The following is a 20,123-nucleotide window of genomic DNA, read 5'->3' as shown; positions in this document are numbered from 1 at the left end:
CGGTAAACATTTAATCCGTATCTCAGTGAACACGGCTAGGACTCTTCAGCTTTTTAAGTCGTTGCGGATACGACTTCTCTAACAAACTTCTGCGTTGCGCTTGAAACCCAATCAACAAAACGTCAAAGGGTCGTTGCGTCGAGGTTGACATACTTCGAAAACTGTTTCGTTTGTTCTTTTTCTATGATTATTATTTTTGTTTATGTGTCGTCTTTTGTTTTTTTTTATGAGGGTGTTTTTTTTATTGTTTCTGTTTCTGCTTTGTTTGTTTTGTTTTTGTGTGTATTTTAAAGGAATGAATTATAGAAAAGCAGGGTCTTTTCATTGAGGGGAACATTTAAACAGGCCCCCCCTAACTTTCATTGATGGTGAAATTTCACTGAGCCTGCCCTAGCCCAATCGGCGCTCATCCTCGGCGGGGATTTGGTTAGATAATCTGACCCTAATCTCCATAGCTCTCTACAAATTTGCACCTCGGGCGCCACTTGAGGTCCATTCTCTTGGGTACGGAAAATCCTTGCTAAGGTCCTGTGATGTGATGCATTCAGGCTAACTCGATAATATAGAGCAAGGATAATGATCTATTCGAAAACAAAATGAAAAACCAAAAAGCAAGGCAGAGCGTGCGATTTCAAAGCTGGCTGTTTCGAACCCTTGGAGTAGTCTCGTATATTTTCATATATCTTGCGTTCGTTTGGATGTAATCATCTGCCCTTTTTTAAAACGATGCGGTGTGATCCTTAAACTGAAGCGGCAGTTACAGTCGTTTGCAAGTAATGACGATGTCTGTGTATTTGGAACAGATGTACAAACAGACTTCTAAAATTCATTTAAAACCGTGAGATGTGTCTTTTAGATAGACACTCTTTTACTTAGTTTTTTTTAAAGGGAGCACGTGATCGAATCCGTTTTCTGCAACACTAGAAATAAAAGTATTTCAGGAGGGGAAGATATCAAACCAAAGATGCATTTTTTAAAAATAAGGCTTTTTCTCAAGAGACTAGTTTTCTACATGCAACATTTGCTTTTTTTCTCGTCAAAAATTTTCAGATAACATTTTTTTTAAATCTTACTTCTTTAGAAAAGATTGAGCAATTTCACCTCTAAAGATTAAAAGAACAAATAGAAAGCCCAATAATTATCTACCCTTCACTGAAGTAAATATCTTTTTCGTGAGATTGAGTATATTTAAAAACTCAAAGGAGGCACATCTCGATGTGATTGGTCAGGTTTGGACCTCAGCCTTGAGGTGTTATAGATTTCTCCTTTACAAAAGAGCTCACCTTGAAATCTGTTGAACGATTTTTAATTGTGCATGTTGCGTTTGGTAAAAGAAATTCATGGCCACCGTTATTTAAACAGGTTTCGGTGACTCAATAAATCTTGTTATTTAAAGGCTTCAGTTGTTTTTCTCTGGTAAGTACAACCTTTGTGCTTTTTGGAGCCAGCTCTCACCATGATGTACGTTCTGGTTGTTTTAGCTTTGTGTCCGGTTACTGTGTATGCTCAGAGTCCTGGGGGTATGTATTACATTAAAAAAGTTTCATGAAATTACGGGTGGAGTTCAAAATCACCAGATATTTCACAATACACGCGGAATTTACACCAGTACCCTACTAAATAAGTATATTTAACTAATCTTAAGCTGTTTCACTCATCTCATTGGTGGATTCCAACAGTCGAGGTGAGTTGTAAATTCAAACTAGACACAGATATTTTTGTTTTTAGACGTGTTTTCACCTTCTTGAAGTCCTCCAGAAGTCTTGGATATCCCTCATGATAAATAGGACGTATCAACAATTTTTGAAAGTGTCTTAATTAATTTTTTTTCTTGAAAAAAAAAAAAGAAGAAAAAACTACTCAGCGCAGTACTCAACGAATTTCCATGATGTGATGTTTCCATGATTTAACTGTGGGGACAGTCAGCAGAACGGTGTTATTGGATGAGCAATGTAAAACCACTTCTTAGACTAAAAAAAATAAAAACATTATAAAAGAGTTTGAAACACCCCCATTACATCATCATCCCGTTGCTCGATCTATTGGAGGTATCGTCCAAAACGCGGACGGCGTAAATTTTTTTTCCCTTTTTCTCTATGTAACGAATCTTTGAATAAATTTTTCCTTAGCTCCCTTAATAATTCACCTTCCATCGCACATTTCTATCCTACCCAACTAATATTCTGTATTCTATAAAGATGACTGACTGATTTTGCTAAGTTAATTTATTAACCAAATCTTCATTGCTCTAAATGCATTAGAGAATGAAGATTCCTTTGATCCGGACCTGTTTGAAGGAGATATGATTCTAGAGCCAGGTCAGCCGTTGGCAGCTGAGTTTGGGCTTGATCTTGATGAGCTTAGCCGTGGAAGCGTCAAAAACCGACAGTGGCCAAATGGAATTGTTCCTTACAATATTCATCCCAGTCTTGGTAACGATCGCGATTTATTAGTAAAATAGTATATAAAAAAGGCAAACAAAAAATAAAGCAAAAAAAATTATTTCGTGACACTTTAACGGATATATTTTTTTTGTATCACGAGCGCCTACAGTTGCTTCTTTGAACTTTCCGCGATCTCAGTTTATTCACCCTAAATACTTCTTTACTAATCTCATTCCTGTTCAGTTTGTTTTGTTCTTGTTACGTCTTTTCCTGTTTTCTTTTTTTTCTTTTAACTTATCCATTAATCGTTTATTTAATGACTAATATACCAGCCACGCAACTAAAGGCAATGAAAGCAATCCAAGCTGGTATGGATCTTTGGAGCAGCCAAACCTGCATCCAGTTTGTGCAGAGGACAGATGAGAAGGCTTAAATAGAGTTCTTCGAAGGGAGTGGGTATGGAGTTTGAGAACGCCGGAAGAAGTTTAACATTCAACAGGTTTGGGGGACCATTCCTTAGTATTCGCGGGCGGAGGGGGGAGGGAGGGGGTGAATTAATAAGAAGTGTACGTCGGGAGGGGGGGGGTGGATGGAATATTGGGAATCCAATGGTTTACACGAGGAGGGTGGGGGGGAGCTAAAAATATCCTAGTGCCTCAAGGGGAAATAAGGTAGGTTTTTTATGCACGCGAGCCCGGCTGGCCGGTCTCTGAACTCTAAGAGACAATGACAAATTAAAGAATCGAAATAATTTCCTTCTTGTTGTTGGCAGAGCGACTCTTTTTATGTTATGTACGTAAGGTTAGATGACTGAAATCTTGCCAGGGAAGGTCATCACCGTGATAATGTTAGAGTATAATTTTATAACTATGTGAGATATAAAAAAGCTTTTTTGAATAAACTTTTAGTACAAATTTCCTTTCTTTAGTGGTTGGTCCTACGTGAGACGTATTGGGAAGAAACAACTGCTCTGTCTAGCCGCTGGATGTTGGGGCAAAGGGGCAAGGGCACAATGTCACACGAAATAGGTAAGTCTGAGTCAATCAATCCCGATAGTGATCGATTTTGCATTGGTTTTGCTTTACTATGCAAGTGCATTTCGATCGAAGGTTGTAATAATAAAACTAAAGTAGCAACCACAATCAGTAAGAACAAAGCCGAAAATCACAAGAAGCCAATAGAAATTCAAAGTAAAACAAGCAAACGAGCGGAAAAATGCCAGTGACACCTAAGGCGCGATTTGTTTTAGTTTTAAATCTGACTTGTTTAAAAATTTTCGCGAGTTTTACGGACCAATAAGTATTCAGAAAAGTGAAGCATTGCAAAACTATATGGAGCTGAGCTCCGATGTTTCTGTGTCTCATGGTTCCATCTTGTCATCGAAACCTGCTCCACAACCATGGTTTAAATTGGTAAAATTGTACTTTCTATTCGTTTTGTTTTCTTTGCAGTACATGCCCTCAGGTTTTTCCACGAGCAATCCCGCCCTGACAAAGATGAATACGTGACTATACACTTTGAGAACATCAAAGATGGTAGGTATTGTTATTTCCTATGCATCCGGCGATTTGTCTCAATGTTATTTGCTTCGGCAAAACAAATTAAATTTTTAATTTAACAAATAATATAGATGCTGCAAGGGTAAGAAATAACTTGGGATGTGCTTCGACTCTGCATCGACAATCGTAACATGCCTATCATTGTCTCAGAGACACAGGCGAGCCAGAGGGTTTATCCTCACCTGTGAAAGCATATCTGTCGGTGATCCGATCACATCCGAAAAAGGCCGGTGTTTTTAAACACAGGCCAAATTATGTTTTGTAAGATGCTCCAAATTTATTTCTAACAAGTCTCGATGATCAAAATTGACACAAACGTGTATGGCTAAAGCCGATGATTGCAGTTTTCAATCCGGCGAGTGTAATGTCAAGTACATCGTTTCGTGTAAATGTGTTATTAAACAAGAGTGAGATCAAGGTAAGTATGGACACTGATAAAATAATTTTGTGATCGTCTACTTTAATTAAAGGCTTTTTTCATAGGAAGAGCCGGAAACTTCAGAAAGTATCGGAAGTCTTTCGTCAACACGGTCAGTCTAACCCCACATGACTATGGCAGTGAGATGCATTATGGGGCCAGATATTTCAGCAAGAACAGAAAACCGACAATCGCGCCCAAGAAGAGCGGGGCAAGTATAAAGTTCATGAAATACGAGGGCCATCAATCACACCATCAACAACTATGATATTGATAATAATGACGATAACAGCGAGATATTTTTTTCGTCTTGTCACGAGCGTGGAAAGAAAGGAAAAAATACGGAGTTTTCATAAGGAATCGAACCTCAGACCAGCCTTGCGCGGATTCCGCGCTCCATAGCTCTACCACTACGATACAGACTCCAAGGTCAGCTGAGCCATTACAAGGTCAATATGTGACACGAGTCCTTCATGCTCCTAGGATCAGCAATTTCGAACTGAAGGCGTTGCTTTTGTAAATTTTGAGCTCGGTAAAGAACTAGCGAAGCATTGTTTTTCGTCTTGTCTCGTGTGTAGGACAAAGAAAAATATTCTGAGTCCATGATGATAACAATAGTAATGATGATTATGATAAAACTTACGATTACCTCACAAAATTAAAGTGCAAGCCAAAGAAATGTAAGGTGGAATTTGTATTTTTCTGAGATTTTAAGCGTCAGTACTCCTTTGAAAAGTAAAATTAAGTTCAATAACATGTCTTTTTTTTTTTCTGGTATCCTGTGCAGATTTACATTGGCCAGCGAGCTGGTCTCATCTGAACGGATATTCTTGAAATGAACTCTGTCTACAAATGCAGTGGACCAAGTTCTTTCGGTAAATTCAGACCATTAACCCTTTAACTCTCATGAGTGATCAAGGCAGAATTTCTCCTTACAATATCAACACAATATCAAACAGACAAGTGATGAGAATAGATGAAAATATCAATTGACGAATTATTAGTTGATCCAATACTTAATTCTGAAAACTAACAAAATAAGAATTGTATGACTTACTGACTTAAGCCTTTTGGTCCCCTGAGGAACATATATGGCCGTAACAACATTCCTCCAACGCACTCGGTTCTGTGCGGTCCTCTTCAGCTGTGCCCATGTTGTTCCGATGGCCTACACCTCTGCGTCAGTGCTCCTGCGACAAGTCTGTTTCGGTCTTCCTACGTGAGTCAAATCGACAGCGTAAAAAGGCAAAACTTAGAAAGAATACTGCAAACTCAGCTTTGAAACTCCGTTCACCTTTTGGATAGTTCTCAAGCTCAATTATGTTCTTGCCAAAGCCGAACTGAGGTTGCACACGATATGAAATTGTTGTTTTTCGCTGCCGGCTCCGTGGCAACTAAGTTTTGTTTATAGAAGAGCATATTAAGCACTAAGGCTAAAAATAAGACGGTTTTTGAATGGCTGAGGACGCTGCACCATCAGGTTTGTAAAGCAGTGGCTTGAACCGTATAAATCGGCATGTCAACGGCATTCCGGTCAGATTCGCCGAGAAGACAAAACACGCCCGTGTAGCACGGACACCCTATCCCCAGTCGTTATTGTGTGTATCATAGCCCCCAAAAATACAAAAATTGGCTCAACTAGAGGAAGAATAAACCGAGGTATGTTTAAGTACAAAATGTCTATTGTTATGGTAATAAATTAAGGTTCACTTTCCACCTTAGTTTGTAATTTTTTTTTCTAAGCTGTATTTTTTTTTCTGAGCAATAATTTACTTTCCCAACAAGTATTTGTTTCACATCACAATTATGAATAATTTGTAGTATGTCTTTTTTTAATGCTGCTCTTCCCTCACTAATCATTTTATTTTATTTCTTTCTTTTTGCTTTTTCTTTTATTTCTTTACTAACTTACTGCCACCTGCAACATAAAATGTAGTAAGCTAACAGAATACTTCTGGTTTATATAGCTCCCTGATTCACAAAGTAACATTACCATCTTGGTACCACTAGAAAACAAATTTTTAAAAAAACAAATGTTTAAAAAACAAAAGTACTGTAAGGTAAAATAATTATTAATATAATTTAATCGATTTATGTGAATAAAGCACTGTATTGTCTTTTCTCATATTGCAACAGCCTTGAATGAATCAACTATCTTCTAAACTTGATTTCTTATATTCAGAAGCTGCCTGAATTATAAACAAAGAACTTATGTTAGGTGTTTATGGAGGTGGAAAGAACATAATTATTATGATGATTAATCTTCCAAATTAGAAATGTCAGAGGGAAATTATCAGAAGTATTTCTGAAGTCAAAGTTGTTTGTTAAAAATGTTCAGGAGAAAATTGATTAGATTAAGTCAGCTGTCAGTTCCCAGTTAACACAAAGTCATGAGGAGTAACCAAAAGCTTGTAATAAGCCTGTGTACTGCTATGCCCATCCAGTCAAATAAAAATCAGGGATGGGATATTCCCAAACGTAAACAATGATGGCACCATACAAATGTCCTTTTCCCAACTTATTACTGGGGAGGGGAATACTGGTATGGCTATGCTAGTTGTAGTCAATAAGAAACTCTTAACTAATTTTTGCAATATACATATATTTTGCCACTTTGAAAGAAAATGGCTACAAGTCAAATAGGAATGTTTCATAACAATGTTCTGTAGGGATATGATGTAATATTACTGATAGGCATCATAATTATCCTTACAGTGGTAGAGCATGTGATGTGTATGTAAAGCAAAGCAAAGCTAATATTAAAAAAATGAATGGAAGAGGAGTAGTTGATTATTTGCATAAATTAATACAATGCACATGCAAGATAGTGGAATATACTTCAGGTAAACATACATGTGCCTGTAAAAGGTTCAAATGACTGAGTTATAAAAATATAATACTAATAATAATAATAATAATAATAATAATAATAATGTGAAGGTGTAGTCTGATCGTCCGGGTGAGTATAGTCCTGAGAAGGACTGTTGTCGGTGGTAGTGACTGACGTTTCGACAACCTGTGCGGAAGTCATCATCAGAGTCAAGTGAATGATTGTTGTCAGTAGAATGTTCTTATTCCAGTTCGTGTGAAATGATCGGTTGGTTTTGCCGTGATGTTATTGGCTGTAAGACTCAAGTGACGTAAGTCGGTCGTGATTGGTCTGTTTCGATCTTTCGGTAAAGTTAGGTCGTTCTTTTTCGGTCGTTTGTGATGTTTATGTCGTGAATGAGTCGTTTGTATGGAGCGGGTAGTTGTTGACATCTGTTTAGGGGAGTCTGTTCTAAGTTAGTAAACCAGCTTTCCAGAGTCATTCGTTGAAAATAGTCAGTGCCCTAGGTTAGGCATTGCGCAGAGTCCCAGTCAATGTTTTGGTTGGTAAGTCGATGGTGTTCAGCAATGTGATTGCTGACATCACCTTTCCTCGTCACCCGTCTGTGTTCAGTCAGTCTTGTTGTGAGGTTTCTGCCAGTCTCACCGATGTAGGAGGCTTGGCAGTCGGAACAATTGATCTTATAAATCGTTCCCTGTCTGTTCCTCGGTTCGTCTTTGTCTTTAACGTTGGTTAGTAACTGATGTAGTATGGTGATGGGTTTGTGGGCGACGCGGATATTGAATGGTAGTAAGATGCACGAGATGTTTTCAGACATGCCTTTTATGTACGGTATGGTTGCTGTAGTCGTAGGGGTTGCGGTGTCGTTTGTTTCGGTAGTGGTAGTGGGTCGGTGAGTGTTTCGTCGGATGAAGTCGTTGTTGTAGTTGTTCTTCGTAAAAACACGGTGAAGGTATTTGTTCTCGTCGGATAAGCTGTCTGTCGAGTCGCATACTAGTTGTTCGCGTCGTGTTAGAGTTCTGATAGTTGTGGCTTTGTGTGATGTAGGGTTGTAGGATGACTCGTCTAGTAATCTGTCGGTGTGTGTCGGTTTCCTGTAAACTGTCGTCCGTAATGAGTTGTCGTTGTGTCTTACCAGGCAGTCTACAAAAGGAAGTTTGCCATTTCCTTCGACTTCTCTGGTAAACTGTATGTCAGTGTTTTGTTCATTAAGGTGGCGGTGGAATGCGTCAATTTCGTCGTGTCGAACGGCGGTGAAGGTGTCGTCAAAGTAACGTAACCAAAGCGGTATCGTTTGTCGGCAAGTCGAAAGGGCGTGTTCCTCGATGTTCTGCATCACAATTTCTGCTATAACAACAGAAACTGGAGACCCCATGGCAGTGCCGTGTAACTGTTTGAACTCAAACGTGACCCAACTCCTGCACTTCAACGTAAACTCAACAGTAAACTACTGACACTCAAGAAAACGAACGCCTTTGACACCCAACGGTACTATCGACTGAGGTGCTCGGTACCACAGCCACCGAAACTCTACGGTTTGCAGAAACTTCACAAACCTGGTTTCCCGATTCGACCTATTGTTTCTTTCTGTGGCTCTCCCACATACCAACTATCCAAGTACCTGACGACAATACTACAACCGCTAACCGACAAATCCTGACATAAACTACAATCCAGTAGAATAATCCAGTTGAATACAGTCGGAACCCTTCAAGCCAAACAAGGCTAAGTAAGGCGTTTGTCACCCAAATCGACAACTGCATCATATTGACCCGTCTTTCGGTGACGAGTTGCTGATATCGCAAATGCAGTCGAATCGCCAAAAATCGATCCAAACCAATAAATGTGATATACAACAGCGAAACACCAGCAAAAAATGTTGTCGATGAGTTTGACTAATGGTCGTGGGTCGTGGGTCGTGGGTACAAGTCGTGGGTCGTGGGTGTGGGTGTGGGTGTGGGTAAAAGTCGTGGGTGTGGTTAATACTTAATAATAAAAGTAACCATTTAAAATGTTAAATATAATAATACAAAAATTTTATACAACCCTGTCATTCATTAATTTAACTGTTCCTTCTTCTAGTTATTTTGCTTTGTTTATTCAATTTACCCTACTTTAAGTCTATTTTTATCTGTTATCTCACTGTCAATGAAATTAGTTTCAGTTTCGCGACGCATTCCGAGATCTCGTTTGATAACAAAGGGAAGAGAGATAAATCTTGTAATTACACACTGTGTACACGTTTTTCGAGCTGTGCGGTCTGCGGTCTGCGTTCTGCGTTTTCGAGGTCTGTGTTAACGAGACACCCGAGTTGCTTTGTACGATTGTACCAAAAATGATTTCATATAGTAGTACTATAACGTTAAAATTGCGACAGCGCTCGTGAATTCTATATTTGCGGCTAAAGTCAGGGGCCAAGAGACAGAAATTCCGAGATCTCGTCTGACAACATCAATGACAAAAGAATGATAGATAAATCTGGTAATTACACACTGTATACACAAAGAAAAACTGATTGTACACAAGTCGACTGACTCAAAAGGCACACACATAACCTCTGCCAGACTGGTAACTCGACAGTGGAGGATAGTAAACGCGATATTAGCTGTGGTCACACTACAGGGTTTTGTCCTTGGGAAACTTGACTTGTTGACAGTTTCCCTAGGGAAACTCAAATTTGCAAGTGTGACCGATTTTTCCCTAAGAAAATTACCTCGGGAAAGTTTTATCGTCTGAGGCTTGAAAACCGCAAGAGAACAAAAGAATGTCCTGTGGATTTCCCTTGACAACTACCCTAGAAAGCAGAAAAAGGGAAAAATCAAATCCCAGAGTAGCCGACCAACGGACGCTCGTCGGCGATCGCGCTGGTGACAGATCCGGAATTATCGTGTTGTGAGACTAATTTAATGTAATTACGAGATTTATCTCTCTTCCTGTCTCGAAACTGAAACTAATAATTTCATTGACAGTGAGATAACAGATAAAAATAGACGTAAAGTAGGGTAAATTGAATAAACAAAATAAAATAACTAGAAGAAAGTACAGTTAAATTAATGAATGACAGGGTTGTATAAAATTTATGTATTATTATATTTAATATTTTAAATGGTTATTTTTATTATTAAGTATTAACCACACCCACGACTTTTACCCACACCCACATCCACACCCACGACCCACGACTTGTACCCACGACCCACGACCCACGACCATTAGTCAAACTCGTTGTCGATACGCTGTAGGCAGTCATGATTTTACAATCAGGACTATAATTTTCGTAGACTTGATATAACACCATTATATACAAAGGATGAACGATAAGGCCGACACCAAGGTCAGTCACGGCCAGTCCAAACAGAACACAGTTCGAAGTTGTCCGCAGAGACGAAACGAGCACAAAACTGAGAACAATCAAAATATTTCCCAAAGATGCAGTGAACATGAGCCCGATATTGAAGATAGCATTCAACAATATTGCGTATTTGTATTTCCCAATAAGTATTGTGACTGGAATATCTACGAAGCATTCACTTGTAGATACGTTTACCGGTAAACTCATCTCTGAAACTGCAATAGCTTCGTATTTCCTGTCAAACCTCGCCGTTTGTGACCTTTTTTTGATCTCAGTGTTGATTTGAGAAAGCTTGATGCGTTGTCTGGTAGTCTGGAAAAGCCGGAATCCGGAATTCCCCAGGAACTCCGCCGGAATATTTCAACGTCTGTTTCTTTTAATTCAAAACGACCCCGATGATTTTCCGAAGAGTGTACGAGCTCCGAATATACTCCGAGGATTAACACGAAGATTATTCGATGGTTTCCGAAGTTACCCAGAGAGCCCTGAATTTTTGAAGGCTTGTTTTTCAATTCTTCTTTTTTTTTTCAAGATTTTTCCGAAGAGTCGACGAGCTCCGAATATATACTCCGAGGATTAACCGAAAGCTATCCGAGGGTCTCCGAAGTTACCCGGAGATCCTCGAGGAACAATCGGACCCCCGGCTTCATTTGTTTTTTATCGACTTTTTTATTTCATCTTTTGTTTATTTTTAATTATTAACTTATCTATTTTTTAACAGCCGTGAAACTAAATAAACAGCAAATCATTCGTCAAATTATAGGTAAACATGGTCAGCGTCCCTTTAATTGAGATCTCGATTATTCATTAAAAGGGTACAAAGAAAATAGAGCAATATAGCAAAGAAAATATAGCAATGCCTTAGTCAGTCTGCCATTTACACAATTTCAATTCCGGGAAAGCACTGCTTAACGAAAGCGATAAGCTCTTCCGTTAAAGACAGGCCTCCCTCATTCCTCCTCAACAAACCTTGCAGGTTTTCTATTGCGAATGCCAAAAAACACCAGGCTTTTCTTCGCAAACTTGGCGGTTTTATTCTTCACTTAGTTACTATACTCACAGATCACGTCTCTATCCTTTTCGATAGAAAAAAGCAACCAAAAAATCTTGGCAGGTTTTATCTTATCAGCACGTGCGGCACACCCTAACACCTAGATAACGATATCAGCTAACAAATGGACCGGTTAATTGATCCCATTACCGACACTGAAACCACAAGCGAAAAGTTGTCACCACGCAATCACTTATCTTACTAACTTGTCATACAATCTAACTTAAATTGTCTCAACATTTCCAGCTTACCTCTCCGAAGAGCGTACCAGCTCCGAATATACTCGAAGATTAACCAAAGATTATCTGAAGGTTTTCGAAGTTATCCGAAGATCCCTGATTTTTTCAGGCCTGTTTTTAATTTAAAACAACTCCGAAGATTTTCCGAGTGGTGTACGAGCTGTGCATATACTCCGAAGTTACTCGAGGATCCGGCCCGAGGAACAATCAAACCCCCATGAATATGGTCGGACACCTATGAGGAATTAAAAAAACGCTGAAGAATCTATTTTTATGTTAGTTACACGGAATTTTTTATGGTGAATTTTGTCTTAGCCAAGTGATAAGTGCATGGATATTGGGTAAATTCAAATCAGTTTGTTTCCGGTTGGACAGTTAACCACCCCGATACCCCACTCCTTTTTCCTCGCCAGAAGAACAAAGAACGATCGAAAACGCAGGCCTTGTGAGTACTTGGCATGCAGTAAAATGCGTAATGACGCCATTGTCTAAAAAGTGATCGCGAAATTATTTTTTGTGTTAAAACTTGAATTAATAACTTAAATTTTGAATAAAAATAGGGCGACACGTTAGGTATCACAATACTGTATGGCCACGTGTATAATCATACTATCTGCATGATGTACAATTACTGCGTCGTAATAGCGACGCACGGTCGAGCAAGAAAGAGTAAAACATTTGCGCTAAGTCGATTAATTGTTCTGCAAAATGGAGTGGAGAAGAACGTACGCGGATGTTGTATCAGATATGTTCTATTGGAAGTTTGCTGTTTTTACATTCCCTGTTCTAGATCTCTGGAGATTTACTGTAATTTCCTTTCAATTTAATCAAGGAAGATCATCTTCCTCTGAAAGTGACGCGGACCTGGAGACAAGGTAAGCTGTACTGGTAAAGGGAAAGTGCAGAGAGTTTTCCTATGATATTTCTCTTTCGGCATTTTTCGTTAATACAGCTGCGAATTAATACATATTTGGGTAGGCTGGAATACGAATAAGTGAATCGTTCCCATAGTTGAAAGTGTCGTCCTAAAACGAGCTTTCGCGCTTCAAGAACTCGTGGTGCCGTGATGTCGATGGCATTTTGCGAGATTTTAGGCAGATAGAGATAGAAAGATAAGAAGGGTTTCACAAGTCTACAAGCCCCCCCTCTGTGCAAGTGGCCGAGGTTCTGCCATGTTTTACATAATTTTGCTCGGACTTTTGTACGACACCGTAAAGTGGATCTTAGTGGAAGATGTCCATCATTAACGGGATAAACTTTTGGAATTTTTTGGTGTCAATTGCGCAACGAAAGTGAACATTTGTACCTGAAAGAAATCCACATGTTCGTGTGAAAAGTTTGTGGGGAATTAGTAAGGATAGCCCACACTGTCACGTCTTCACTAGATTTTTTATTCTTCTCCTCTTCTATTCTCGCTAGGTTTTACAGCTGTCACAACTCCTCGACTCGACTGATATGAAAGATTACTTCGACTGAAAGCTAAATAAATCACAGACAATTGTTCCTTATCTTTGCGGGACACCTTAGTTAAAAGAACGCTGATTGGCTAGATACGAATCTTCCAGACATAAGAATAACAAAATTTCCAGACAAACATTTCACAATCGCTATTTGATATCTATGCTATTATTCTGTTTCCGACACACTCCCCCCATGTGCCTTCCAAACGGAAGCACATGTAAACAGAGGAAACGGCCAGCTTAATTAATAATTAAATTGAAATCAGAAACAAAACAAAACAAAGTAATGAATGTCAAAGTCCGCTGAAATCACTTTAATTCTCCGTCCATCCGCACAGGTCTGTCCTGCGTTTAGGTTTAAAGTTCTTCACTCTCTATAGCGTCACGAATACGCAAGTTTGCGGCAACCGCAGCATCTCTCCGTGGACGAAAAACTGGCGCTTTAGCATTCAGGGGGGTAAGGACGTCAGCTCTCTCCGGCGCTCTATCGCATGCTAGTTCCATGGGATAAAGGTGTTGAATCGGCCTCTCCAGAAACGTTTTCCCTGCGCGCAGCTTCACTCCACGTACAATTCCATCACGGCCGTTGAATAGTTTAGCGACCACTCCTAATGGCCACTTTCCTCGGTTCTTTTCTTCTGAACGAATGAGAACGACGTCACCAGGCTTTAAGGGCCTCGCCTTGCCTTTTCCATTGCAGTTGTGACGCTCTCTGAGCGCCGCCAAGTACTCTCGAGACCAGCGTCTCCACACAGCGTCCTTACAAGACCTCAAATACTTGGCACGCTTTCGTAGGTCAGTTGTCTCCTCTCGCCATGGTTCTTGTTCAGGGAGGCGAATACATCTTTGGAATAGGAAAGAAGATGGGGTGAGTAGAGGGAGCTGGACGTCATCTTCTACATAGGACAGGGGGCGGCGATTTAGTTGAGTTTCAACATCCAGCACGACTTCGCACAGCTCTGACCAGGATAGCATTCCTCCACCAATTACTTTATAGAATGCACGTTTGAAGAGGCCCACTAGTCGCTCAAACTGGCCACCCCACCAGGGTGCTCGACTTAGGTTAAACCTCCAGATAATCTTCTCTGATGCAAGGTAGCCTTGAACTTGCTCATCTTTCTGAATTCCTTTCAGTAGGTTTGCCGCTCCTACGAACGTTTTTCCATTGTCTGAAAAGATCTTTAAAGGTCGTCCACGTCTAGCGATGAAACGCTTCAAGCTTGAAAGAAAGGTAGTAGTTTCCAGATTAGGCAGGACCTCCAAGTACAAGGCTCTCGTTAAACTGCACGTGTAGAGCACCAGATAGCCTTTTCCTTCTACACGAGAGGACTTGCGGTACTTGATCGGCCCAGCAAAATCTACTCCAACAATTTCAAAGGGAGTTGAGCCCTCAGTTCTCTCCAGAGGCAATAAACCGGGGGGTGGAGCTGCGAGCGCAACCGCCTGGAAGCGTTTGCACCCATAACACTCCCTGATGACTTTCTTCGCGAGGCGCCTCAGGCGGGGAATCCAGAACTCTTCTCTCACTTTAGCCATAGTAAGCCCCACTCCCCCGTGAAGAGTGGCTTTGTGGACGTGTTCGACATATTTGTTTGCGAACGTTGTGGCGTCTGGGATGTATATCGGATAGACCCCTTGCAGTCTCCCACGGCACTCAAGCAATCCATCTTTGTTCTTCTGTAAGTTTAGGCACAGGCGATCTTCCTCCATGCTTTCACTTCCCCGGCTCTGTACGCGTAGCAACCAAAAGTGTTTCTGCTTCTCAATTTCGTCTGTTGTCAGGGGTCCCTTTGTTCTTGTCGCTCTTTTCGCTCTAGCGTTGTTTGCGAACCGCATAATCCAAGCGCACACTCGCAAAGTCTTCCAGTAGTTGTGCTTGGCCAGAAGATGGTCTAGATCGTCATCAGCTTTAACGGCCATGGCAAAGAGCTCCTTTGTAGCCTTCATTTCTGCGTTAGATTCAGCGGTGGGCGCGGTCACAAGGTCGGCTGGCCATTTCACAGGATCACTTAGCCACTCTGGTCCCTTCCACCACAGTTGGTTCTCCTCAGTTACCAGTCCACCTCGGCTAGCAAGATCTGCAGGATTATCCTGAGTAGGTACGTGCCTCCAGACAACATCAGAGTGTTCTCTAATTTTTCGTACCCGGTTGGCCACAAACTGCTTATAGTCTCCTCCTCCTAGTATCCAATGTAAGGCCACGCTGCTGTCAAGCCAACAATGCAGCGAAGTCACAGGGAATCCTTGCAGTGCATCTCGTACGTTGGTCAGAAGATTTACAGCCATGTGACCGGAGACCAGTTCGCGGCGAGGTATTGTCAGCCCTTGTTTGGCCAGTCTTGCCTTTGCTGTAACCAGGCCTTGGTTGATTGCGCTTGACTGTCTGACCACAGCGTACACAGAAGCGGCCACGCCCTTTCCGCTCGCGTCTCCAAAAGCATGAAGTTTAATGTCCTCGATAGGTTCTTGGACGCTGGTGAGTGCTCGTGGACAAGTTACGTGTTGCGGCAAGGAACGTTCCCACTTCTGCCACTGCTGTTCTAGGGGGGTGGATAACGGAGCGTCCCATGCACGTTTCTCTTCACAGGCATCGCGGTACAGAAGCTTTCCTTGCAGGGTGATTGGAGCGATAAGACCAAGGGGGTCATAGATCCTCGCCACTTTTCCCAGAATCCCTCTCTTTGTCGGTTGGGCAACTTCCTCTGGAATTGTAACTCCAACTTCGTCCGTCAGTTTGTTCCACTTTAAACCAAGCAGCCCACATTCTCTCGGCTTGATTCCGAGTTGTTGCTTGGCGTAGCTTAAGTCATCCCCAGTTTCAGTTTCTTCAGTGAGCTCTAGTTCAGTCACGTTTGAATGCCACTTGTGTAAGTGGAAGGTGGCCTGGTGGAACATCTCAGTTGCTGCAGCTTTCTTTTGTTTCGCTTCTTGGATAGTACCTCCACCCGAAATGAGATCGTCAACGTACAGTTCTCGCTCGATTTCTGCTACGCGATCAGGGTGTGTAGGTCTGCAAGTGTTCAGATGGTGCTGAATTACACCGCCAAGCAGAAACGGCGAGGGTCCCAAACCAAACAGAGCTCTGGTGAATCGGTACGTGCGAACACGAAAAGGATCCTTGCTTTCCAACCAATGAAACCGCAGCGCATCTCGGTCCTGCTCTCGGATACGCACTTGAAGAAATGCTTTGCGAATATCGCCAGCGATAGCCACTGAATGAAACCGTCCCCTTAGGAGTACCTTCCATAGTTGATTCTGCAGGGGTGGTCCAACTTCCAGACAGTCGTTTAGGGAAGGGGCTGAGTCGTACGCTCTTGCTGAGGCATCGTAGACAATACGCATCTTGGTAGTTTCTGCACTCTCTCTCACTACTGCTTTGTGCGGGATGTAGAATTCTCTTTGAGTTGCTGGCATCTCTGCTTCTTCAATAATTCCTTCATTAAGCTGTTCTTGTATGATAGCGTCATAGTCGTCTAGCCTTCCTGTCTTCTTAAGTCGTTGGACTAGGCTCCCCAGTCGCTTTAAGCTTCCAGACTTGTTAGAGGGCAACGGAGGATGGTCCCCTTTCCAGGGAAGGCCAGTTTCATACCAACCCTCAGGGCTGCGGCTGAGTTGTTCAAGGAATTCTTCATAAACAACGCTCTGATCGCCATTAGGTTTGTCTTCGAGTCCTAGGACGTCCATCCGGTAAAGCTCTTCATAGTCATTCGAGGCCGTCTGCGCTAGAAACATCCTGTCCAGGTCTGTCTCCGTTCCTGGTGACATGATGGTCCATCCAAAAAGAGTGTACTCAGCCACAGGCTCGCCGATAGCTCCGGTGCGTTGGGATTCTCGAGTTTTTATCTTCGCGTAGTCACTCGCGCCCAGAATAACATGGACCGGAAGTAAGCTCTTAGTGTCGATGTCTTCCATTGAAACGCCTTCCAGATGGCGGTATTTGCTGATCATCTCCTTATAGTTAGGATTTTCCACGGACAAAAGTTCAGCGCGGTCTACTCTAGTTACTCGTAATGAAATTGCATTGTTTCCTTTAGTGTCACTCACTTGCGTATTGTAAGTTTCTGTCCGCTTAGTCACTATGCCCACGATAGTTTGTATACGGCGTGTTAGAGTGCGAGCTGGTACGAGGTTTAGACGATCCAAGATGTATCCTGAAGCATAAGACGCAGTCGCACCGGTGTCCAGTAGGGCTCTACAGGTCACGCCATTCAACTTGACAAGTACGATTGGATGGCAGACTTTCTCTCCTTCTTGAGTTGCAGTTAGAGCCACTCCGCCGTTGTTCGCTCTTTGGCGTCCAGTTGCCGACGGTCGGTCGCAAATAGATGAGTGGTGCCTTTGTTTGCAGTGTACGCAAGATGCGCGGCTTCGGCATTGTGAAGCGCTGTGTTGAGGCCCAGTGCAGTTGAAGCACAAGCGTTTGTTTTGTAGAATGCGACGGCGCTCCGCTGGAGATGTCACGTTCTCACACTCCCAAGATCTGTGTGTCACGCGATCGCAGTAGACACACGCGTGTCGTGGGTTGGGTTCGCCCTGTCGCGCGTAGAAACTTCTGTCACGAGGCAAACGTGGGGGACGCGGCGGACGCGGCGGGTGATAAATCGGCGGAGTCGGAGACGTTTCGTTTGCCTTTTCTACCCCCAGAGTTTCCATCGGATGAATGGCTTTCCATTCTTCTAAAGCCTGCATAAGGTCCCCGAAACCCCAATCTTGCCATCCCGGTTTTCCGCTCACGAGGTCTGCCTTTATGTCTGGCAATTTGTCTAGGACGCCACGCACCATAAATAAACACCCAGAAAGTTTACCTAGGGTCTCTAATGATTGAACATTGTAGTTCAAAGTCTGACAAAATTTATGAATTTCATTAGGGATGCATCCGGTCACCACAGGTAAACCATTGATGTTATCAATATACGCTCTCACAATCTCGCTTGTCTTGCCATAATTGGACTTCAAGATATTTTTAGCACGTACATAACCTTCAGGACTAAATGGGAGGCCATCGATTGATTCACAAACATCACTTTCCAGTAATTCTTTGAGGTGAGCAAATTTAGTAACCGGGGGAATATCGGCTGCATCGATTTCCGCTTTGAACTTGTTCCAAAAGGAAAGCCACTTTTCGTAGGTACCGTCATATTTCGTAATTACCAGCTTTGGCATTTTGACATTTCCCTTACTTAGGGGTTTTTCGGCGGACTGATCGGGCAACTGCATTTTTGATTTTTGCTCAAGTTTAAGGTTTTCAAAGTTCAGTTCATCCTCCCTCCTTTTGGCTAGAAGAGCCTCTTCCTCTTCCCGTTTTTTGTTTATTGCTTTTGCCCCAGCTTCTTCGAGATGACGATTTAAATCTTCTACTTCTTTATCTACATCATCAATCGTTTGCTCGATAATTTTTCCCCATTCATCAACTTCGTCAATGCCTTTTCCCGCTTCAAGCTTACCTTTCTCGATGTCTAGCTTCAAGTCCTCTATAGATGCCACAATCTTTCCCAGAGTTTCTTTATGTCGAGTGATCTTCTCGATATTTCCCTTCTCCACGACAGATTTCGTCCTTCCTCGTGCAAGCTTTAGAAGCTGAAGTTCTGCCTCCAGTTTAGCTTCCATTGACTAACAGGTTGTCCAAATCACTGCAGGTCCCGTCGGAGGTGCCACAAATGTGGGGAATTAGTAAGGATAGCCCACACTGTCACGTCTTCACTAGATTTTTTATTCTTCTCCTCTTCTATTCTCGCTAGGTTTTACAGCTGTCACAACTCCTCGACTCGACTGATATGAAAGATTACTTCGACTGAAAGCTAAATAAATCACAGACAATTGTTCCTTATCTTTGCGGGACACCTTAGTTAAAAGAACGCTGATTGGCTAGATACGAATCTTCCAGACATAAGAATAACAAAATTTCCAGACAAACATTTCACAATCGCTATTTGATATCTATGCTATTATTCTGTTTCCGACAAGTTAATTTCTACCTTGTTTAATTTCTGGGGCAGCCATATTCAATGAGGCATAAATGTGAGTGTTTCGAGGTTCTTTCTAACATAAGTTATTATGCAGTGTGTCTTAAGAAAATCTCAGAATTAAGAGATTTGTCAGGCCTGCGGGTGACTAGACGTATAATGCCCTGGAGGTGTAACTTACTTTGTAAAGTATCGGTCCGCTGAAAATGGGCACTCGCATTTCCCCGCCGGTAAATTGTGGTTTCCAAGAATCTACATACATATTGTTGAATTTTGCGAGTGACTTCAGCATTTTTCATCAAAAAAAAAAAAAGGGAAAAACTTCCGCAAAAAAGTTAAACGAGACATGGCAACAAGCGAACAAGCCGATGACGATCTGCCTAATTTTTCTTTGGGAGTGCCTTTTTTAACTCCCGAGAGAGAACCCAGAGAAAAGGAAAACAAAACAATCAACGCCGGTTTCATCTCGTTTCGCAACTCTAGCTTCATTTCCACGCATGAATTTACCTGTCAGTTTTTGACCAATCTGAGACAAGGTCATTAAAGCATAGCGAAATACGTTTCCGAAACAAAATAAATAAACAACGCATTGAAGCGTAGGAGAGGGAATCACGCGGGTTTCGTGATAAAATAAAGTTTCTTGAGCTGAGCCTGTATTCACTATCTCCTTACTAGAGGCAATTTTGAGGTTTAAAATGTTCTTTCCTTGCCTGGCAATTTATTGCCTTACCTTACGAAATTTGTAGAAAAATCATCTACACTGCAACATTAAAAAAGCAGAGTGGTTGCAATTCTCTTCCGGTTAAGTCTGATCTGTTAAGGGTGAGGACTTCAACAAGCAGCAGAGAACGCCTAAAAATTGTTTCT

The 20,123-nt window shown here is 41.7% G+C and overlaps 2 protein-coding genes across 2 annotated transcripts; both read right to left on the bottom strand.

Annotated features, from left to right (window-relative positions):
• Nucleotides 1-3,744: 3,744 nt before the first annotated feature.
• LOC148723709 (adenosine receptor A3-like) lies at nucleotides 3,745-10,750 on the bottom strand. Its single transcript, XM_088734481.1, has 3 exons — nucleotides 10,427-10,750; nucleotides 8,839-9,086; nucleotides 3,745-3,871 (listed from the first exon to the last, which is right to left on the bottom strand). Exons 1-3 carry the CDS (start codon nucleotides 10,748-10,750, stop codon nucleotides 3,745-3,747), a joined length of 699 nt encoding a protein of 232 aa, XP_088590607.1.
• A 2,453-nt stretch (nucleotides 10,751-13,203) lies between these two features.
• On the bottom strand, nucleotides 13,204-19,256 carry LOC148723708 (uncharacterized). Its single transcript, XM_088733095.1, has one exon. It carries the CDS (start codon nucleotides 18,898-18,900, stop codon nucleotides 13,651-13,653), a length of 5,250 nt encoding a protein of 1,749 aa, XP_088589221.1. The 5' UTR covers nucleotides 18,901-19,256; the 3' UTR covers nucleotides 13,204-13,650.
• Between the last annotated feature and the right edge of the window lie 867 nt (nucleotides 19,257-20,123).

Source organism: Stylophora pistillata, chromosome 9 (assembly GCF_964205215.1).
Source record: "Stylophora pistillata chromosome 9, jaStyPist1.2, whole genome shotgun sequence".
NCBI classification, from domain to species: Eukaryota; Metazoa; Cnidaria; class Anthozoa; order Scleractinia; family Pocilloporidae; genus Stylophora; species Stylophora pistillata.
Note: the sequence above shows the minus strand (reverse complement) of the source record. Positions and strands in the feature narration are given on the sequence as shown.

Coding starts and splice junctions, on each gene's coding strand:
- LOC148723708 (XM_088733095.1), bottom strand. CDS start 18,900: ATGGAAGCTAAACTGGAGGCAGAACTTCAGCTTCTAAAGCTTGCACGA.
- LOC148723709 (XM_088734481.1), bottom strand. CDS start 10,750: ATGAGTTTACCGGTAAACGTATCTACAAGTGAATGCTTCGTAGATATT. Junction 9,087..10,426: donor AAATCATGACTGCCTACAGC/GTATCGACAACG, acceptor CACGACCATTAG/TCAAACTCATCGACAACATT. Junction 3,872..8,838: donor GTTTATGTCAGGATTTGTCG/GTTAGCGGTTGT, acceptor CATCTTTGTCAG/GGCGGGATTGCTCGTGGAAA.